The sequence below is a fragment of the Salvelinus namaycush genome, unplaced genomic scaffold (genome assembly GCF_016432855.1).
Source record: "Salvelinus namaycush isolate Seneca unplaced genomic scaffold, SaNama_1.0 Scaffold33, whole genome shotgun sequence".
Taxonomy (NCBI): Eukaryota; Metazoa; Chordata; class Actinopteri; order Salmoniformes; family Salmonidae; genus Salvelinus; species Salvelinus namaycush.
The window spans coordinates 401,214-423,845 of record NW_024060230.1 but is presented as its reverse complement, the minus strand read 5'-3'; the positions used below and the strand labels follow the sequence as shown (position 1 = coordinate 423,845).

At 41.1% G+C, this 22,632-nt stretch overlaps 2 protein-coding genes across 3 annotated transcripts in view; one reads left to right on the top strand and one right to left on the bottom strand.

The window, feature by feature from the left end:
• LOC120040150 overlaps nucleotides 1-22,632 on the bottom strand; it is a 284,372-nt gene that overhangs the window by 32,605 nt on the left and 229,135 nt on the right. The window lies entirely within an intron of this gene.
• Nucleotides 3,327-22,632, top strand: part of LOC120040153 (ATP synthase subunit d, mitochondrial-like) — a 272,738-nt gene continuing 253,432 nt past the window's right edge. Inside the window, exons 1-6 of one of the 2 annotated variants that reach the window (XM_038985403.1) lie at nucleotides 3,327-3,420; nucleotides 4,203-4,338; nucleotides 4,677-4,773; nucleotides 10,909-10,980; nucleotides 11,441-11,503; nucleotides 12,073-12,204. In XM_038985403.1, the coding sequence (XP_038841331.1) occupies nucleotides 4,217-4,338; nucleotides 4,677-4,773; nucleotides 10,909-10,980; nucleotides 11,441-11,503; nucleotides 12,073-12,204 (486 nt within the window). In that variant the 5' untranslated portion in view covers nucleotides 3,327-3,420; nucleotides 4,203-4,216. Of the gene's footprint in view, nucleotides 3,421-4,202; nucleotides 4,339-4,676; nucleotides 4,774-10,908; nucleotides 10,981-11,440; nucleotides 11,504-12,072; nucleotides 12,406-22,632 lie in introns of those variants that run through there. The other variant, XM_038985402.1, reaches the window with a different exon arrangement.

Here is a 22,632-nt window from a genome sequence, read left to right as displayed (position 1 = left end):
ACATACAACTTTCCACCTGAGAACAGAGATCAATCCCTTTTATTTAACTAGGCAAGTCAGTTAAGAACAAATGTTTCTAGCATTTGCCTGTCTCCCTATCTTATTTCATTACTGTCTGAATAAAGTGGCAAACCAACAACAACAAAAATTAGCACAAAACAATATTAGCATACTTTAAATTTCATCCCCCCTAAAATCTCAAAGTAACAAAGTCGTCGGATTTTGAGTTAATTTAATTTTCCAAGAATCCTGAACACACCACATTTTCCACCCTGGTCACAGGCCTAAACCATGTAAAAATACGTACGCAGAATTGGAGGTAATTAACTATAAAACAGTAAAATCATCCTGGGGGAGGACCCCCTGTCCCCCATCTAGGGATTGTGCCAGGGGGCAATGAAATTCACATAGCAAATCTCACTTCAATCTTTTTTCAAAAGTTGTCAGACCTGCTGGTTAACATAATGGATACTAATCTGTAGTTCACTTCAGGTAACAGGGTTGACCTTAAAATGAGGCACAGATTGTTTCTTTTTTAACATTAAAATGACTAATTTCCTTCAAATCAACACATTTATTTGACTTCTAATGTTGCCAAGAAATGTGCGCCATAACGGCCATTTTGTAACTGCGTTGTAGGCTACAAACGTACCTTCACTTTCATGATATTAGCAAATCACATGGCTTGTTCCACGACATTAGTCCCTTTTGGGTAGTGAAACTTGGTGAAAAAAAACCTCTTTGATTTCACCTAATTGTTACATTCTATCATGACGAGTACATGTTCAATTTAATAAGCATGTTTTCCCATTTCAAGAAGTGAAATAAAAATAAAAAATCCTTAGTGCCTATTAAGTGCCAAATAAAGTAACATGGTTGACGATTTCATGTTAAATCAGCCATAAATCCCGTCTGGCACAGTGGACGCGTCATAATAAATAAAGTAACAGTTTTGACCATAACAGGGTTGACGATTTCATGTCATAAATCCATCCGGCACAGTGGACGCGTCATAATACCCATAAAAATGGTTCCTAAGGTTTCTACACCATTCATTTTTCACATTGTGAATTTGGCGTGATGTTTTGATAGCCGTGTAATTCTCTCTTTGATAAGGTGAGTTTTAGCAATATATTCACCTCAATTTACTCTAATAAATTCGTTATGATAATTACTGTTAAAAGGGACCTTGTCGGAGAGAGATTTGTGTGGTTATCAAAACATCACGCCAGGGTAAACCTACATGAAACACGGACCTCAAAAGTAGTTCTGAAATCCCAGATGGAAAAATGAATGGTGAAAAAACGATTGGAACCATATCCGGGTTTTATGATTCATACTGCGGTACTCAATGGAAGCTTTTTATGAGCAACAAGGTGGGCCAATTAAATGCAAAAAATCTGTCTATGTGTAACAGGGTTGAAGTGTTATGCTTGACCCACTCAGTTTTCCACCACAAAACACCAGAACATGTCCAGAAAGAGAGCAACCAGCTCACCTGTTTTACACTATGATTTGAATATTAGATGTTATTTTGAAAACAATAACTGACAATGTTCAATACATCTATTTTCCTTAGATCATTAAAACTATCCATAATACATATCAAGACTAGTATAAGTGATTAGGCAAACGTGTCAAAATACACATTTTAAACATTTTCATGCACAGAACACAGCAAATATTAACAAAACCCTACAACTTGATCTATGTGTTAGTCCGATCCGCTACTTTAGAGCATAAAAACGTCATGAAATAATTATCACCACATATTAAAACTAGAGTTCAGGTCATGTAACAGGGTTTACCTTAAAATGATTATCACCACATATTAAAACTAGAGTTCAGGTCATGTAACAGGGTTGACCTTAAAATGATGATCACCACATATTAAAACTAGAGTTCAGGTCATGTAACAGGGTTTACCTTAAAATGATTATCACCACATATTAAAACTAGAGTTCAGGTCATGTAACAGGGTTTACCTTAAAATGATTATCACCACATATTAAAACTAGAGTTCAGGTCATGTAACAGGGTTTACCTTAAAATGATGATCACCACATATTAAAACTAGAGTTCAGGTCATGTAACAGGGTTTACCTTAAAATGATGATCACCACATATTAAAACTAGAGTTCAGGTCATGTAACAGGGTTTACCTTAAAATGATTATCACCACATATTAAAACTAGAGTTCAGGTCATGTAACAGGGTTGACCTTAAAATGAGGGACAGATTGTTTCTGTTTTACATTAAAATGAATCACTAATCACATGAAATAAATAATCATCTTCAGCAAGGATTTTGTTAAAGCAACAAAATTAACAAAGGCTTTACAATCATGGTGAAAACTTGGAGAAATGTTGGGGTTAAGTGGGTTAAAATCTTCCAGGGTAAACAGAGGAAATTTTGCCACTTTAGCACGTCTTTATTCATACTCCAAATCAGATCTATAGAATGTTCCATGTGGTCTATATTAAAGAGCACTTCATTTAATATAACAAGCTTTTAAAATGAAATATTGGTGTACAATTTCTACAAAAAAATATCAATGGGAAGTTGCCTCTCATAAGCAACCCGTTCTACCAGCCTATTAAAAAACATGACACATTCATTTACGTCCCTTCGATACAAAGTGATTTTCGTAGCAGGTTAGTTTGAGCATTTCTGCTAAACCTAACCCTTTTCATAGACGTAACCTCATTCTCCTAACCTGCCCTTTAAGTTCTCCTAACCTGCTCCGAAAAAGTGAAAATACTGTTTCCCATTATACAACAGTATGCTAAATTATATTATCCTAAAATCATTTCACTCATTCTATTGGGTCTATTTGTTCAAAAGACAGGGCAGGGAAGTGAACCAAGTCCCTGGCGAGAAAGGCAAACAGGGTTATAGGGTTAACCCACTTGGTGGGAATTGTTGCTAGGATCGCTACAATGCCCCCTCTGAACGGAAAGGCATGTCCCCATGGTTCGACTAGTCAGTCCTTCACACGTCCGGGCCGTGCAATCTGATGGCCTCCCACTTCTGACACCAATGTAGTGAACGGCAGGGCAGGGAAGCAAAGCAGGGTCGCTGGCTTGAAAAGCAAACTCCCTACGCAGCAGGCCAATAGGGTAATTCTTGACTAAGCAAATACAACTCTGCCTCTTCCAGATAGGATACCTGTCATACTTCTGTCAGAAAGTGGTGACAGGTACAATCTTAGAGATGGAAACACTATTTCAAAAATGATCTTTAAAATAATTGTATATATAAAAAATGAAGTGTTCTGATCAATCTGATATGTAATAAGTGCAATACGCCAGCAGGCGGCAGCAGCCCAAATCCACGTTGTAGTTTCTCGTCGAGATTATATCTGTCACTTCCGTGTCCGGTGAACCATCTTCACATTTGGAATAACTTGTCCACTGTACGGTATGTTCTATCTTCAAATGACATCTAAACGTCGATATTTTAATGTTTGCATCGTATATTCTATTGGGACAGATGATAAAGTTTGATATAAAAAAAAACTCGAATTCTGTTTGGTCGACGATTGGTTGATATCCACCGCAGCTGGTCTCTGACCTTGCAGTGTTGGCTAGCCAACTAACTAGCTAACTGCTAGACCTTCAGCGGACTCTTGCTCTTTGAACGTAAAATGTGATTTTGTATGTCTAAAATATAACTAAATAAAATGATATAGTTAAATGTAAAATATCCACTTAGCTACATTGTTGGATTGTAGTAGCTAGGCAAAGCTAGCGACTATTTGCTAGTTATCCTAGTTTAGTAGCACGAGAGCTAGCTAAAACGGTAACCAGCTTGCCATCTGTCAGCAGACATGAGTTTGGCGCTGTCAGAACTTCTATTGGCTTTTTTTTGTGTTGGTTAGGACTCAGATCAGTTAGCCAGATAATAGCTACATCTCTAACAGTAACCACTACATGACAGTGTTGTTGATGACTCAGGCTAACTAGTTTCTAATCTCAGTGCACTGCCAGTCAAATTGTCACCTGTGTGTGACCGGAACCTGCCTGATCGGTGTGGTCATGACATGTCATGGCGTGCAGTAGGACATGCATGTACAATCCATCCCCTCAAGTGTCTTTTAACGGTTTTGTTCTTTCATGTTATGATCCGTATCTCTTGTGGGTTTTAGCAGGAATATTGAATATCGCATGACTTTTATTTACACTTTTTCCAATCGTTGACAGACACAGGCAGAAAGATGGCTGGGAAACGCGCGGCATTGAAAGCCATTGACTGGTTGGCCTTTGCTGAGAGGGTGCCCCCCAACCAGAGGGCCATGTTCAACAACCTCAAGACGCGCTCAGACGCCATCGGTGCCAAGTACGTAGCCTACCCAGAGTTAACATTTAGGCCTAGTTCATGACTAGCACTTCAGAGCCAGCCAATAGAGGTACAACTTTCACTTGCATTGATGTCAATGGGTAAATGAGTAAAACATTTTTAGAATTCTCCCACCTAGCTTTTTATATGCCTATGTGAAAGGTGTGTAGTTGTAATTGAATTACAAAGTATTGTCAACCAAGACACACAGGTTGCTGCAAAGTGAGTGGGTCTCGTACATGCATGCTAGTGTAAATGAAAAGCTCCACAATCTCACTCCCACAATTATTGTTTTATAAGTGACATCAATGAGCTGTTGTTGATGGCTCTGTCTACAGGCTGTCCTCTCTGCCAGAGAAGCCTGTTACCATCGACTGGAGCTTCTATAAGACCAATGTGGCCAGAGCCGGCATGGTGGCTGAGTTTGAATCCAAGGTGAGATCCGAAGGCCTGTGATGAGTTTTATATGAGCTCTACCTGGGGAAAATACAGTTACACACTTTACTATACCCGAACAAAAATATAAACGTTACAGTTCATATAAGAAAGTCAGTCAATTAAAATGAATTAATTAGGCCCTAATCTATGGACCTGGGAGGGCATAAGCCCACCCACTTGGGAGACAGGCTCACCCACTGGGGAGCAAGACCCAGCCAATCAGAATGAGTTTTTCCCCACAAAGGGGCTTTATTATAGACAGAAATACTCCTTGGTTTCATCAGCTGTCTGGGTGGCAGGTCTCAGACAATCCCACAGGGGAAGAAGCCTGATGTGGATGTCCTGGGCTGCCGTGGTTACACATGGTCTGTGTTTGTGAGGCCGGTTGGACGTACTGCCAAATAAAAAATGATGTTGGCTTATGGTATAGAAATTACTGTTTAATTATCTGGCAACAGCTCTGGTGGACATTCCTCCAGCCAGCATGTCAATTGCACGCTCCCTCAAAACTTGAGACATCTGTGGCATTGTGTGACAAAACTGCACATTTTAGAGGGGCCTTTTATTGTCCCCCAGCACAAGGTGCACCTGTGTAATGATCATGCTGTTCAATCAGCTTTTTGATATGCCACACCTGTCAGGTGGATTAAATATCTTGGCAAAGAAGAAATGATCAGTAACAGGAATGCAAAAAACATTTTGCGTATAGAACATTTTAGGTGATCTTTTATTTCAGCTCATGAAACAGAGGACCAACACTTTACATGTTGCATTTATATTTTGTTCAGCACATTAGTCTGGTATGTAGTATTCTGTCCACTGTGTGGTACTGTAACACTGGTTCAGTCACAACAATAGTAGTCTGGTATGTAGTATTCTGTCCACTGTAACACTGGTTCAGTCACAACAATATTAGTCTGGTATGTAGTATGCTGTTCACTGTGTGGTACTATAACACTGGTTCAGTCACAACAATATTAGTCTGGTATGTAGTATTCTGTTCACTGTAACACTGGTTCAGTCACAACAATATTAGTCTGGTATGTAGTATTCTGTTCACTGTAACACTGGTTCAGTCACAACAATATTAGTCTGGTATGTAGTATTCTGTCCACTGTAACACTGGTTCAGTCACAACAATATTAGTCTGGTATGTAGTATTCTGTCCACTGTAACACTGGTTCAGTCACAACAATATTAGTCTGGTATGTAGTATTCTGTCCACTGTAACACTGGTTCAGTCACAACAATATTAGTCTGGTAGGTAGTATTCTGTCCACTATGTGGTACTGTAACACTGGTTCAGTCACAGCAATATTAGTTTGGTATGTAGTATTCTGTCCACTATGTGGTACTATAACACTGGTTCAGTCACAACAATATTAGTCTGGTATGTAGTATTCTGTCCACTGTAACACTGGTTCAGTCACAACAATATTAGTCTGGTATGTAGTATTCTGTCCACTGTAACACTGGTTCAGTCAAAACAATATTAGTCTGGTATGTAGTATTCTGTCCACTGTGTGGTACTGTAACACTGGTTCAGTCACAACAATATTAGTCTGGTATGTAGTATTCTGTCCACTGTAACACTGGTTCAGTCACACCAATATTAGTCTGGTATGTAGTATTCTGTCCACTGTAACACTGGTTCAGTCACAACAATATTAGTCTGGTATGTAGTATTCTGTCCACTGTGTGGTACTATAACACTGGTTCAGTCACAACAATATTAGTCTGGTATGTAGTATTCTGTCCACTGTAACACTGGTTCAGTCACAACAATATTAGTCTGGTATGTAGTATTCTGTCCACTGTGTGGTACTGTAACACTGGTTCAGTCACAACAATATTAGTCTGGTATGTAGTATTCTGTCCACTGTAACACTGGTTCAGTCACAACAATATTAGTCTGGTATGTAGTATTCTGTCCACTGTAACACTGGTTCAGTCACAACAATATTAGTCTGGTATGTAGTATTCTGTCCACTGTGTGGTACTGTAACACTGGTTCAGTCACAACAATATTAGTCTGGTATGTAGTATTCTGTCCACTGTAACACTGGTTCAGTCACAACAATATTAGTCTGGTATGTAGTATTCTGTCCACTGTAACACTGGTTCAGTCACAACAATATTAGTCTGGTATGTAGTATTCTGTTCACTGTAACACTGGTTCAGTCACAACAATATTAGTCTGGTATGTAGTATTCTGTCCACTGTAACACTGGTTCAGTCACAACAATATTAGTCTGGTATGTAGTATTCTGTTCACTGTAACACTGGTTCAGTCACAACAATATTAGTCTGGTATGTAGTATTCTGTCCACTGTAACACTGGTTCAGTCACAACAATATTAGTCTGGTATGTAGTATTCTGTCCACTGTAACACTGGTTCAGTCACAACAATATTAGTCTGGTATGTAGTATTCTGTCCACTGTAACACTGGTTCAGTCACAACAATATTAGTCTGGTATGTAGTATTCTGTCCACTGTAACACTGGTTCAGTCACAACAATATTAGTCTGGTATGTAGTATTCTGTCCACTGTGTGGTACTGTAACACTGGTTCAGTCACAACAATATTAGTCTGGTATGTAGTACTCTGTCCACTGTAACACTGGTTCAGTCACACCAATATTAGTCTGGTATGTAGTATTCTGTCCACTGTAACACTGGTTCAGTCACAACAATATTAGTCTGGTATGTAGTATTCTGTCCACTGTGTGGTACTATAACACTGGTTCAGTCACAACAATATTAGTCTGGTATGTAGTATTCTGTCCACTGTGTGGTACTGTAACACTGGTTCAGTCACAACAATATTAGTCTGGTATGTAGTATTCTGTCCACTGTAACACTGGTTCAGTCACAACAATATTAGTCTGGTATGTAGTATTCTGTCCACTGTGTGGTACTATAACACTGGTTCAGTCACAACAATATTAGTCTGGTATGTAGTATTCTGTCCACTGTGTGGTACTATAACACTGGTTCAGTCACAACAATATTAGTCTGGTATGTAGTATTCTGTCCACTGTGTGGTACTATAACACTGGTTCAGTCACAACAATATTAGTCTGGTATGTAGTATTCTGTCCACTGTAACACTGGTTCAGTCACAACAATATTAGTCTGGTATGTAGTATTCTGTCCACTGTAACACTGGTTCAGTCACAACAATATTAGTCTGGTATGTAGTATTCTGTCCACTGTGTGGTACTGTAACACTGGTTCAGTCACAACAATATTAGTCTGGTATGTAGTATTCTGTCCACTGTAACACTGGTTCAGTCACAACAATATTAGTCTGGTATGTAGTATTCTGTCCACTGTAACACTGGTTCAGTCACAACAATATTAGTCTGGTATGTAGTATTCTGTTCACTGTAACACTGGTTCAGTCACAACAATATTAGTCTGGTATGTAGTATTCTGTCCACTGTAACACTGGTTCAGTCACAACAATATTAGTCTGGTATGTAGTATTCTGTCCACTGTAACACTGGTTCAGTCACAACAATATTAGTCTGGTATGTAGTATTCTGTCCACTGTAACACTGGTTCAGTCACAACAATATTAGTCTGGTATGTAGTATTCTGTCCACTATAACACTGGTTCAGTCACAACAATATTAGTTTGGTATGTAGTATTCTGTCCACTATGTGGTACTATAACACTGGTTCAGTCACAACAATATTAGTCTGGTATGTAGTATTCTGTCCACTGTAACACTGGTTCAGTCACAACAATATTAGTCTGGTATGTAGTATTCTGTCCACTGTAACACTGGTTCAGTCACAACAATATTAGTCTGGTATGTAGTATTCTGTCCACTGTAACACTGGTTCAGTCACAACAATATTAGTCTGGTATGTAGTATTCTGTCCACTGTAACACTGGTTCAGTCACAACAATATTAGTCTGGTATGTAGTATTCTGTCCACTGTGTGGTACTGTAACACTGGTTCAGTCACAACAATATTAGTCTGGTATGTAGTATGCTGTTCACTGTGTGGTACTATAACACTGGTTCAGTCACAACAATATTAGTCTGGTATGTAGTATTCTGTCCACTGTAACACTGGTTCAGTCACAACAATATTAGTCTGGTATGTAGTATTCTGTCCACTGTAACACTGGTTCAGTCACAACAATATTAGTCTGGTATGTAGTATTCTGTCCACTGTAACACTGGTTCAGTCACAACAATATTAGTCTGGTATGTAGTATTCTGTTCACTGTAACACTGGTTCAGTCACAACAATATTAGTCTGGTATGTAGTATTCTGTCCACTGTAACACTGGTTCAGTCACAACAATATTAGTCTGGTATGTAGTATTCTGTTCACTGTGTGGTACTGTAACACTGGTTCAGTCACAACAATATTAGTCTGGTATGTAGTATTCTGTCCACTGTGTGGTACTGTAACACTGGTTCAGTCACAACAATATTAGTCTGGTATGTAGTATTCTGTCCACTGTAACACTGGTTCAGTTACAACAATATTAGTCTGGTATGTAGTATTCTGTCCACTGTGTGGTACTGTAACGTTGGTTCAGTTTACATCATGACTGAGTTGTTTCAGAGTAGAACATGTCATCGATCCTTATCAGACATCGGTGTGATTATTATGATGAATAACGTTCTAGAACCGGGGATGGGTACCGGAAGTTCATGCTTCAATCAATCAAATGTATTTATATTAGTGTTGTCAAGATACCACTATCGCAGTACTAGGAAGTAAGGAAGCCAAGGAAACTACATGAAGCGGACAACATTTCTTGAGGAAAACAGTCCTAATGTTCCCTTATGTTGTCAGCCAGAGTCACATTTGTTTATTTTGCAAGCTGTAACACACAATAATAATTTAGATACTGTAGGTTTTACAGGACCAAAGAGTTTAGTCTGCTTCGTGTTTTCTTTTTTTGCCCATGAAAATCTGATATGGTAGTATCGCAATAGTGGTATTGTGATGACAGTAATTTATATAGCCCTTTCTACAACAACATTAGTGCTTAACAGTTAGTATTGGTCTGTTCTCTTTCCTGTCCCCCTCTTCTCTCCTGTCCTCATCTCACCCCTCTCCTCCTGTCCTCATCTCACCCCTTTCCTCCTGTCCTCATCTCACCCCTCTCCTCATCTCACCCCTCCATCTCCTGTCCTCATCTCACCCCTCTCCATCTCCTGTCCTCATCTCACCCCTCTCCATCTCCTGTCCTCATCTCACCCCCTCTCCATCTCCTGTCCTCATCTCACCCCCTCTCCATCTCCTCCTCTCCTCATCTCACCCCCTCTCCATCTCCTCCTCTCCTCATCTCACCCCCTCTCCATCTCCTCCTCTCCTCATCTCACCCCCTCTCCATCTCCTCCTCTCCTCATCTCACCCCCTCTCCATCTCCTCCTCTCCTCATCTCACCCCCTCTCCATCTCCTCCTCTCCTCATCTCACCCCCTCTCCATCTCCTCCTCTCCTCATCTCACCCCCTCTCCATCTCCTCCTCTCCTCATCTCACCCCCTCTCCATCTCCTCCTCTCCTCATCTCACCCCCTCTCCATCTCCTCCTCTCCTCATCTCACCCCCTCTCCATCTCCTCCTCTCCTCATCTCACCCCTCTCCATCTCCTCCTCTCCTCATCTCACCCCCTCTCCATCTCCTCCTCTCCTCATCTCACCCCCTCTCCATCTCCTCCTCTCCTCATCTCACCCCATCTCCATCTCCTCCTGTCCTCATCTCACCCCATCTCCATCTCCTCCTGTCCTCATCTCACCCCATCTCCATCTCCTCCTGTCCTCATCTCACCCCATCTCCATCTCCTCCTGTCCTCATCTCACCCCATCTCCATCTCCTCCTGTCCTCATCTCACCCCATCTCCATCTCCTCCTGTCCTCATCTCACCCCATCTCCTCCTGTCCTCATCTCACCCCATCTCCTCCTGTCCTCATCTCACCCCATCTCCATCTCCTCCTGTCCTCATCTCACCCCATCTCCTCCTGTCCTCATCTCACCCCATCTCCTCCTGTCCTCATCTCACCCCATCTCCATCTCCTCCTGTCCTCATCTCACCCCATCTCCATCTCCTCCTGTCCTCATCTCACCCCATCTCCATCTCCTCCTGTCCTCCTCAGTTCTCAGCCCTGACCATCCCTGAGCCCAAGGACACAGCCACAGCCGCCATCAACACACAGGAGGCAGAGGCGGTGAGTTGTGGGTTAAAAGTTACTGTGCAGAATGACTCTTCACTGCTCTGCTGTAATGATTCAGAATGACTCTTCACTATTCTGCTGTAGTGATTCAGAATGACTCTTCACTGTTCTGCTGTAGTGATTCAGAATGACTCTTCACTGTTCTGCTGTAGTGATTCAGAATGACTCTTCACTGCTCTGCTGTAGTGATTCAGAATGACTCTTCACTGTTCTGCTGTAGTGATTCAGAATGACTCCTCACTGTGCTCCACCTCATTCCTGTATTAATATTACAGTAGCTAGCTAATTAATAAAACACTAAATGTGTATTATGGCACTTTAACACAGACACTGTTGTGTTGTATTGTCTGTCCTGGAGGAAGTGGTGATAAATGAGCTCAGAGTTCCATCTCATTATGCAGAGCACTCAGTGCTCTTGATGCTTCCTCCATTATTATTGTCTTCTTTGTTTCAGAACAAAGCTGCTGTTGCCTACGTGGAGGCTTCCAAAGCTCGTATCGGCCAGTATGAGAAGGAGGTGGGTGACACACACTCCAAACCACACACACACACTCCCCTACACCTGGTTTTCCCTAGACTGTCTCTCTTCCACTATTTAGAGACATGTAGTTCTCTTCTCTGTTGATCCACCTTCCTCTCTTCCACTATTTAGAGACGTGTAGTTCTCTTCTCTGTTGATCCACCTTCCTCTCTTCCACTATTTAGAGACGTGTAGTTCTCTTCTCTGTTGATCCACCTTCCTCTCTTCCACTATTTAGAGACGTGTAGTTCTCTTCTCTGTTGATCCACCTTCCTCTCTTCCACTATTTAGAGACGTGTAGTTCTCTTCTCTGTTGATCCACCTTCCTCTCTTCCACTATTTAGAGACGTGTAGTTCTCTTCTTCTCTCTGTTGATCCACCTTCCTCTCTTCCACTATTTAGAGACGTGTAGTTCTCTTCTTCTCTCTGTTGATCCACCTTCCTCTCTTCCACTATTTAGAGACGTGTAGTTCTCTTCTTCTCTCTGTTGATCCACCTTCCTCTCTTCCACTATTTAGAGACGTGTAGTTTTCTTCTCTCTGTTGATCCACCTTCCTCTCTTCCAGCTGGAGAAGTTCCAGAACATGATTCCCTTCGACCAGATGACCATCGATGATCTGAACGACACGTTCCCTGAGACCAAGCTGGACAAGGAGAAGCACCCGTACTGGCCCCACAAGCCCATCGCTGAGCTGTAAACTGGCCCCCAGCGCTGTCTAGATAATATTCTACTTACCTCTGATGAAAGGTTGTATAGTGTCCTATGTATAAAGTCAAGTCCTGTTTCATCTACAAAGACAGTTTGTGAAATAACTGCTTATTGTTATTGAGCAACTGAGTAACAACTGAGTAAGGTCATCTGGTCCTTTGAATGGAAATAAACATTTATGGAAATTGAATATGATTTGTGTTATTATTTTGTGTAACGTTTATTTAACAAAAGACTCTTAAGGGGTTATAGTAGTTAAAACTATTTTGCGAGGGCATTTATGTTCATCAACTCATGTGAAAGGATTTTCCATAATCAGTTAGGACGTTTAGAGTAAGGGAATATCCTGATGTTCTGTGTTGATTCAGTAATACAGGACTGTTGTTTTACGACAGACATACTGCTCGTTTCTGTTGGACAATCCTCTCCGCTGTCCATCTGTCCAAGTGAGTTCCCTCCAGAGAAGATCCCACCATCTCCTCCTGGGAATCTACTGGTGCTTTGTGTTGATTCAGTAACGTACAGTATAACTGTTGGACACCATATAGACAATGTCTAACAATGGGCATGTCCCAAACTGCACCCTATTCCTGATAGTGCCCTACTTTTGACCACAGCCCTATGGCACCCTATTCCCTAAATAGTGCACTAGTTTTGCCTGGGGCTCTTGTCAAAAGTAGTGCACTATATAGGGAATAGGGTGCTATTTTGGGTGTAGCCATTAATGAGACTGGTGGTATACATTAGAGCACATCTCTCCCCTCCTACAACTACTGGCTTCATCCCCTGGAGCCTTTTGTTTGGAGAAACTCTAAATGACTTGTCTGTGTCAATCCAACTCACAAGTCATGGGAAGAGGTCTTGTTTCCTGTCCTCTGGGTTTTCTCATGTCTACAGGTAGGTAGCAGTGATCTTCTGCTCAGGTGTGACGGGCCTAGTTCAGAAACAACCCCCACCCATTCTCCCATGACCTTCTCAATCCTTTCAAATCTACATCTGTGTACCAAATGGCATCCTAATCTCTTTCTAGTGCACTACTCTTCTTGACCAGAGCCCTGTGGGTGCTGCTGAATAGTATCCCACTAAATAGGGAATAGGGAGCCATTTTGGGCACAGCCAAGATGTCCCGAGGTGGTATGGGCTAGAGGTTGTTTCTGGAAAGGGCAAACCCTATGTTATGTTCTGTTGACTATAGGATGACCCAGTGTTGTCTCAGTGTTCTGATGACTATAGGATGACCCAGTGTTCTGATGACTATAGGATGACCCAGTATTGTCTCAGTGTTCTGATGACTATAGGATGACCCAGTGTTGTCTGTGTTCTGATGACTATAGGATGACCCAGTGTTGTCTCAGTGTTCTGATGACTATAGGATGACCCAGTGTTGTCTCAGTGTTCTGATGGCTATAGGATGACCCAGTGTTGTTTCAGTGTTCTGATGGCTATAGGATGACCTTGTGTTCTGATGACTATAGGATGACCTTGTGTTCTGATGACTATAGGATGACCCAGTGTTGTCTGTGTTCTGATGGCTATAGGATGACCCAGTGTTGTTTCAGTGTTCTGATGGCTATAGGATGACCTTGTGTTCTGATGACTATAGGATGACCCAGTGTTCTGATGACTATAGGATGACCCAGTATTGTCTCAGTGTTCTGATGACTATAGGATGACCCAGTGTTGTCTCAGTGTTCTGATGACTATAGGATGACCCAGTATTGTCTCAGTGTTCTGATGACTATAGGATGACCCAGTGTTCTGATGACTATAGGATGACCCAGTATTGTCAGTGTTCTGATGACTATAGGATGACCCAGTGTTGTCTCAGTGTTCTGATGACTATAGGATGACCCAGTGTTGTCTCAGTGTTCTGATGACAATAGGATGACTCAGTATTGTCTCAGTGTTCTGATGACTATAGGATGACCCAGTGTTCTGATGACTATAGGATGACCCAGTGTTGTCTCAGTGTTCTGATGACTATAGGATGACCCAGTATTGTCTCAGTGTTCTGATGACTATAGGATGACCCAGTATTGTCTCAGTGTTCTGATGACTATAGGATGACCCAGTGTTCTGATGGCTGTAGGATGACCCAGTATTGTCTCAGTGTTCTGATGACAATAGGATGACCCAGTATTGTCTCAGTGTTCTGATGACTATAGGATGACCTTGTGTTCTGATGACTATAGGATGACCCAGTGTTGTTTCAGTGTTCTGATGACTATAGGATGACCCAGTATTGTCTCAGTGTTCTGATGACTATAGGATGACCCAGTGTTGTTTCAGTGTTCTGATGACTATAGGATGACCCAGTATTGTCTCAGTGTTCTGATGACTATAGGATGACCCAGTATTGTCTCAGTGTTCTGATGACTATAGGATGACCCAGTGTTCTGATGACTATAGGATGACCCAGTATTGTCTCAGTGTTCTGATGACTATAGGATGACCCAGTATTGTCTCAGTGTTCTGATGACTATAGGATGACCCAGTGTTGTCTCAGTGTTCTGATGACTATAGGATGACCTTGTGTTCTGATGACTATAGGATGACCCAGTGTTCTGATGACTATAGGATGACCCAGTATTGTCTCAGTGTTCTGATGACTATAGGATGACCTTGTGTTCTGATGACTATAGGATGACCCAGTGTTCTGATGACTATAGGATGACCCAGTATTGTCTCAGTGTTCTGATGACAATAGGATGACCCTGTGTTGTCTCAGTGTTCTGATGACTATAGGATGACCCAGTATTGTCTCAGTGTTCTGATGACTATAGGATGACCCAGTATTGTCTCAGTGTTCTGATGACAATAGGATGACCCAGTATTGTCTCAGTGTTCTGATGACTATAGGATGACCCAGTGTTCTGATGACTATAGGATGACCCAGTATTGTCTCAGTGTTCTGATGACAATAGGATGACCCTGTGTTGTCTCAGTGTTCTGATGACTATAGGATGACCCAGTATTGTCTCAGTGTTCTGATGACTATAGGATGACCCAGTATTGTCTCAGTGTTCTGATGACAATAGGATGACCCAGTATTGTCTCAGTGTTCTGATGACTATAGGATGACCCAGTGTTCTGATGACTATAGGATGACCCAGTGTTGTCTCACCGGTCTGTAGCTCATCCATCATGACTTGAGTTGGACAGCACTCCTGTACTTCACATGGTTGTGGCCACGACCCCAAGTCTTTTAGTGTGTGTGTGTGTGTGTGTCAGTGTTGTTCCTCCTTTGTTATGACTACAGTATAAATCTCCATGTCTTCACGGTTGGAAACATGAGAGGTCTCCAGGGCCTTTTCTACATGAGGCTCAGTCTCACTGTGTTATTCTAGGTTCTCTGGCAGACTGCTGGACTGGCTCTGATGTTAGGGGTTTGGGCAGACTGCTGGACTGGCTCTGATGTTAGGGGTTTGGGCAGACTGCTGGACTGGCTGCTGATGTTAGGGGTTTGGGCAGACTGCTGGACTGGCTCTGATGTTAGGGGTTTGGGCAGTGGGTTGAGGCAAGCATTTGATTCAGTCAGTGTCAGCAATGTAATATGGTGATGGAGCAATGTGGGCTAATATGGTCTAATTAAATGACTGTTGCAGTTGAACTCCCTCAGTCAAGATGAACCATGTTTCACATTAACCAAGTTGTCCACAGTGAAACCCTGACCTACTGACCTTAGTTAAGAATGTTCATTGAAACTAATTGGAACAAACACTTGTATATTATATTCATAACTTGTTTTCCCTTTCCTGTTTTCTTACTGCGTGTCTTCTTACTGTATATTCTTACTGTATATTCTTACTGTATATTCTTACTGTATATTCTTACTGTATATTCTTACTGTGTGTTCTTACTGTATGTTCTTACTGTGTGTTCTTACTGTTTATTCTTACTGTGTGTTCTTACTGTGTATTCTACTGTGTGTTCTTACTGTATATTCTTACTGTGAGTTCTTACTGTGAGTTCTTACTGTATATTCTTACTGTGTGTTCTTACAATGTATTCTACTGTGTGTTCTTACTGTATATTCTTACTGTGAGTTCTTACTGTGCGTTCTTACTGTATATTCTTACTGTGTGTTCTTACAGTGTGTTCTACTATATATTCTTACTTTATGTTCCTACAACAGAAATTAATACATTTTTCCAGCAGGGGGCAGCATTTGTCTGTAATACAGATGATTGGCTTAATAGTATTGGTTAACTATCAGATACTTTAGCTGTGCTTCATTGATCTTGCCTGGTGCAATTTAAGCAATAGAATATTCCCAAAAGTGCAAACCCCACCCATATGGCACTCCAGGCAAGCTCAATCAAACGGTCAAATAAAGAAAACAAATTCTTATTTGAATCCAGGTCTGCTATGAAACCCTGGTCCTCTGTCTTTCTCCATCTCACTATAGGTTGATGGGGAACCAGGACAGAGAGAGGAGTCTTCCTCCCCAGCCAGCAGTGAGGACTCTGGGGTTAGCACATCACTGTGTGTTCAGGCTCTGCCCGCTCATTAGGCCACAATAGGGGTCGCATTGTCTCACTCTCTCTTCCTCTATCTGACACAAACAAAGGTGCGATTGTTGCATGATTTTTACACCCCAATGAAAATGCCAGTGAGGAGGGAGGGAGGAGTTTACCAGACCGTTCCTGTCTAATGGACACAGGTCTGGTTGTTGACTAGGAATCAGTCTGATATTGCATTACATGTTGTACTATAATATGATTCATTATATTTAAGTGAAAATACATTTTATCCAGGGGCCTTTCCAGCTAAGACACTACATCACTTATTCATGTGCACACTGAATGGAAAATAGCCTTTTTATATCTGTGCAGCTTGCGGCTGTGGCATTTAGGATATATCATTTAGTCCAATGATATGTAATTGAGTGTTCTTCCGTAACAGTTAGTGATTCTACTCTTATAAATAGCATATTCATTGAGTAATATAATAATGCTATCTTAGTAATAGCATTACTAATGTGGCACCACCCTTGTGACACAGGCCTTCTGCTTTAGCGCACGCACACACACACACACACGCACACACACACACACACACACACACACACAGAGATCTCTATACTGACAAACCATATAGAATATAATAGATTAGAACAGAATATATTAGAATAGATCACAATATAATAGATTAGAATAAAACAGATATAATATAATATATTAGAATATAATAGATTAGCATAGTTTAGAATATATTAGAATAGATTATAATATATTATAATATAATATATTAGAATGGATTGTAATATATTAGAATATAATGTATTATAATAAATTAGAATAGCATATAATATAATAGATTAGAATGTATTGGATTACAATAGATTACAATATAATATATTAGAACATAATATATTATATTAGAATATATTAGAATAGAATAGATTAGAATAGAACATATTAGAATAGAATAGCCTAGAATATAATATAATATATTAGAATAGACTAGAAGGTAAAATAATATAATAGATTAGAGTATACTAGAATAGAATATATTAGAATAAAATAGACTAGAATAGAATAGAATGTATTAGAATAGAATAGACTAGAAGGTAATATAATATAATAGATTGGAGTAGACTAGACTAGAATGTAATAGAATATATAAGGATAGAATAGACTACAATAGAATGTATTAGAATAGACTAGAATGTAATAGAATAGAATGTATTAGAATAGAATAGACTAGAATGTAATAGAATAGAATGTATTAGAATAGAATAGACTAGAATGTAATAGAATAGAATGTATTAGAATAGAATAGACTAGAATGTAATAGAAGAAAATATATTAGAATAGAATAGACTAGAATGTAATAGAAGAGAATATATTAGAATAGAATAGACTAGAATAGAATAGAATGTATTAGAAAATAATATAATATATTATAATAGAATGTATTAGAATATAATATAATATATTAGAATAGAATAGAATGCATTAGAATAGAGTCGCATGTATTAGAATATAACATAATATATTAGAATAGAATAGAATGTATTAGAATATAATATAATATATTAGAATATCATATAATATATTAGAATAGAATATAATATATTAGAATAGAATATAATATATTAGAATAGAATGTATTAGAATAGAATAGACTAGAATGTAATAGAATATAATAGATTAGAGTAGACTAGAATGTAATAGAATAGAATGTATTAGAATAGAATAGACTAGAATGTAATAGAATATATTAGATTAGAGTAGACTAGAATGTAATAGAATATATTAGATTAGAGTAGACTAGAATGTAATAGAATAGAATGTATTAGAATAGAATAGACTAGAATAGAATATAATGTATTAGAATATAATAGACTAGAATGTAATAGAATAGACTAGAATATAATAGAATGTATTAGAATAGACTAGAAGGTAATATAATATAATATATTAGAATATAATAGACTAGAATAGAATATAATGTATTAGAATAGACTAGAATGTAATAGAATATAATATAATATATTAGAATAGACTAAAATAGACTAAAATAGAATAGAATATAATGTATTTTGAATAGAATAGACTAGAAGGTAATAGAATATAATAGATTAAAGTAGACTAGAACGTAATAGAATATATTAGGATAGAATAGACTACAATAGAACAAGATTGTTCCCAGAGGGAACTTCAGTAGATGCTTAGACCAGCTGGATGGACTGAGGTTCAATAAGCAGCTCCTTGATAGAAGAGCTTTTCTCTAGTCTGAACCGACTGGTTCTTTTACAGTATCCATAGTTATAGTACGGACACTGACTTCTGTCATGGAGCGGATTCTGTCCCTAGTCTGCCTGCTAACAGGTGATCCAGAGCCTCTGGCTTCCCCTACAGGGAGGTGAAGAGAGTTCAGCCTGTCCCTGCCTCGTCACACGTACACCAGCCCACGTTCACATCACCCTCCCTGGGTGTTAGGTTAGTGTGGTGGTGGTGGTGGCGGAGGCCGGGTTTCAATATTGCTCCACACTCTCCAACCCTCCATCAGTAATTCTACTTTAATTAATTCCCTGCCAGATGGAAAATTCCTGTGTTTTTTGTTGTTTCAATGAAATGCTGTGTGATGTGTTTCATTATGAAGTCAGATTGGATTGGTGGTGAACTGATCTGCTTTGCTACAGTGCTGCGCGGAAGGAGGCAGGAATGCTGATAACTCTAGAAGGTTTACAGTTCTCAAGCAGTAACCATGGAGATAGCTCTCACACAATGGCGTCCTTTTAGAGCCACAGAGAGGGAGTGAGGTGGAGGGGGGGGGGGGTTCTCATTGAGTCACTGTGGTCCTGTGGTGTGATATTAGGAAAGAGCTCCTTCCCCTTTCCTCTGTTCTGTTAATTACTGGATTAACTGGTGACCATAGAGATTTACCCAGAACCACATTATTATTGACTGGCCTGAGTAGTAACTAGAGTTTTAATAAAGTAAACGCTTCTCATGATTAGATGTAAAAGGGATAAGTCAAGTAAAGTAGCTGGGTTTCATCAATGGACTATTTTGGGCACACGCACACGCACACACACACACACACACTCACACACATATACAGTACACACAGTGGTGGAACAAGTACTCAATTGTCATACTTGAGTAAAAGTATTTTTTTTAATTATAGAAAATGACTCAAGTGAAAGTCACCCAGTAAAATACTACTTAAGTAAAAGTAAAGAAAAGTATGTGGTTTAAAACATACTTAAGTATCAAAAGTAAAAGTATAAATCATTTCAAATTGCTTATATTAAGAAAACCAGACAGCACTATTTTGCTGTTGTGTTTTTTTACGGACACTCAGACATAATTTACATATGAAGCATGTGTGTTTAGTGAGTCCGCTAGATCAGAGGCAGTAGAGATGACCAGGGATGTTTTCTTGATAAATACATAAATTGGACCATTTTCCTGTCCTGCTAAGCATTCAAAATGTAACGAGTACTTTTTGGGTGTCAGGGAAAATGTATGGAGTAAAACGTACCTTAGGAAGAACTGTTGGCGTTGACTGCTCAGATAAAAATGACATAAAGAGCCGCTGTGTTGAAACACCGGGCCTGAGAACGGGGAACTTACTAAATGACTGAAGAGTTTGACTGTGTGATATTAGGTTGCTTCTTGTGTAAATATTTTCCATCTGGATTTTAATGATTTGTATGTAGTGGAAGGAATGTAGTGAAGTAAAAGTTGTCAAAAATATAAATAGTGAAGTAAAGTGCAGATACCCCAAAAAACGACTTAAGTAGTACTTTAAAGTAGAGGTTAAAGTACTTTACACCACTGCATACACACACACACACACACACACCCACACACACACACACACATGGCAGTATTACAGGGAACCTCTAAACCACATGATTTTAATGATGATTTACTGTCATATCTTTGTTAGCTTTTCTGTTGTCTTTCTCCTGCGTCATCTCAGAGTGGGTCTGTTGAGTTAGGAAGAGGACCATGTGAGGGCTTGTGTTGTTGTTAAGAGACACCTACTGGGTATAGCTATCATGTCTCTCTCTCTCTCTCTCTGTCTCTCTGTCTCTCTCTCCGTCTCTCCGTCTCTCTGTCTCTCTCTCTGTCTCTCTGTCTCTCTCTCTGTCTCTCTGTCTTTCTCTCCGTCTCTCTGTCTCTCTCTCTGTCTCTCTGTCTCGCGCGCTCTCTCTCTCTCTCTCTCTCTCTCTCTCTCTCTCTCTCTCTCTCTCTCTCTCTCTCTGTCTCTCTGTTTGTCTCTCTCTCTCTTTCTCTCTGTCTCTGTCTGTCTCTCTCTCTCTCTGTGAGAAGTTATTATTGCCAGAGAGAGAAAGAGAGACATAGAGAGAAGTTATAATTCTCCTCATATGATCCAGAGATTGCTATCAGGAAACAAAACCTAATTTCTTTCTCACAATAACATCAATGGCCTTCCTGCCTGGATCTAGTCCGGCTGGTGCTGGTGCTGGTCATGCTAGGGGACAACCACTGTTGGTGCTGGTCTGACTAGGGGACAACCACTGTTGGTGCTGGTCTGGCTAGGGGACAACCACTGTTGGTGCTGGTCTGGCTAGGGGACAACCACTGTTGGTGCTGGTCTGGCTAGGGGACAACCACTGTTGGTGCTGGTCTGGCTAGGGGACAACCACTGTTGGTGCTGGTCTGACTAGGGGACAACCACTGTTGGTGCTGGTCTGGCTAAGGGACAACCACTGTTGGTGCTGGTCTGGCTAGGGGACAACCACTGTTGGTGCTGGTCTGGCTAGGGGACAACCACTGTTGGTGCTGGTCTGGCTAGGGGACAACCACTGTTGGTGCTGGTCTGGCTAGGGGACAACCACTGTTGGTGCTGGTCTGGCTAGGGGACAACCACTGTTGGTGCTGGTCTGGCTAGGGGACAACCACTGTTGGTGCTGGTCTGGCTAGGGGACAACCACTGTTGGTGCTGGTCTGGCTAGGGGACAACCACTGTTGGTGCTGGTCTGGCTAGGGGACAACCACTGTTGGTGCTGGTCTGGCTAGGGGACAACCACTGTTGGTGCTGGTCTGGCTAGGGGACAACCACTGTTGGTGCTGGTCTGGCTAGGGGACAACCACTGTTGGTGCTGGTCTGGCTAGGGGACAACCACTGTTGGTGCTGGTCTGGCTAGGGGACAACCACTGTTGGTGCTGGTCTGGCTAGGGGACAACCACTGTTGGTGCTGGTCTGACTAGGGGACAACCACTGTTGGTGCTGGTCTGGCTAAGGGACAACCACTGTTGGTGCTGGTCTGGCTAGGGGACAACCACTGTTGGTGCTGGTCTGGCTAGGGGACAACCACTGTTGGTGCTGGTCTGGCTAGGGGACAACCACTGTTGGTGCTGGTCTGGCTAGGGGACAACCACTGTTGGTGCTGGTCTGGCTAGGGGACAACCACTGTTGGTGCTGGTCTGGCTAGGGGACAACCACTGTTGGTGCTGGTCTGGCTAGGGGACAACCACTGTTGGTGCTGGTCTGGCTAGGGGACAACCACTGTTGGTGCTGGTCTGGCTAGGGGACAACCACTGTTGGTGCTGGTCTGGCTAGGGGACAACCACTGTTGGTGCTGGTCTGGCTAGGGGACAACCACTGTTGGTGCTGGTCTGGCTAGGGGACAACCACTGTTGGTGCTGGTCTGGCTAGGGGACAACCCCTGTTGGTGCTGGTCTGGCTAGGGGACAACCCCTGTTGGTGCTGGTCTGGCTAGGGGACAACCCCTGTTGGTGCTGGTCTGGCTAGGGGACAACCACTGTTGGTGCTGGTCTGGCTAGGGGACAACCACTGTTGGTGCTGGTCTGGCTAGGGGACAACCACTGTTGGTGCTGGTCTGGCTAGGGGACAACCACTGTTGGTGCTGGTCTGGCTAGGGGACAAACTCTGTTGGTGCTGGTCTGGCTAGGGGACAACCACTGTTGGT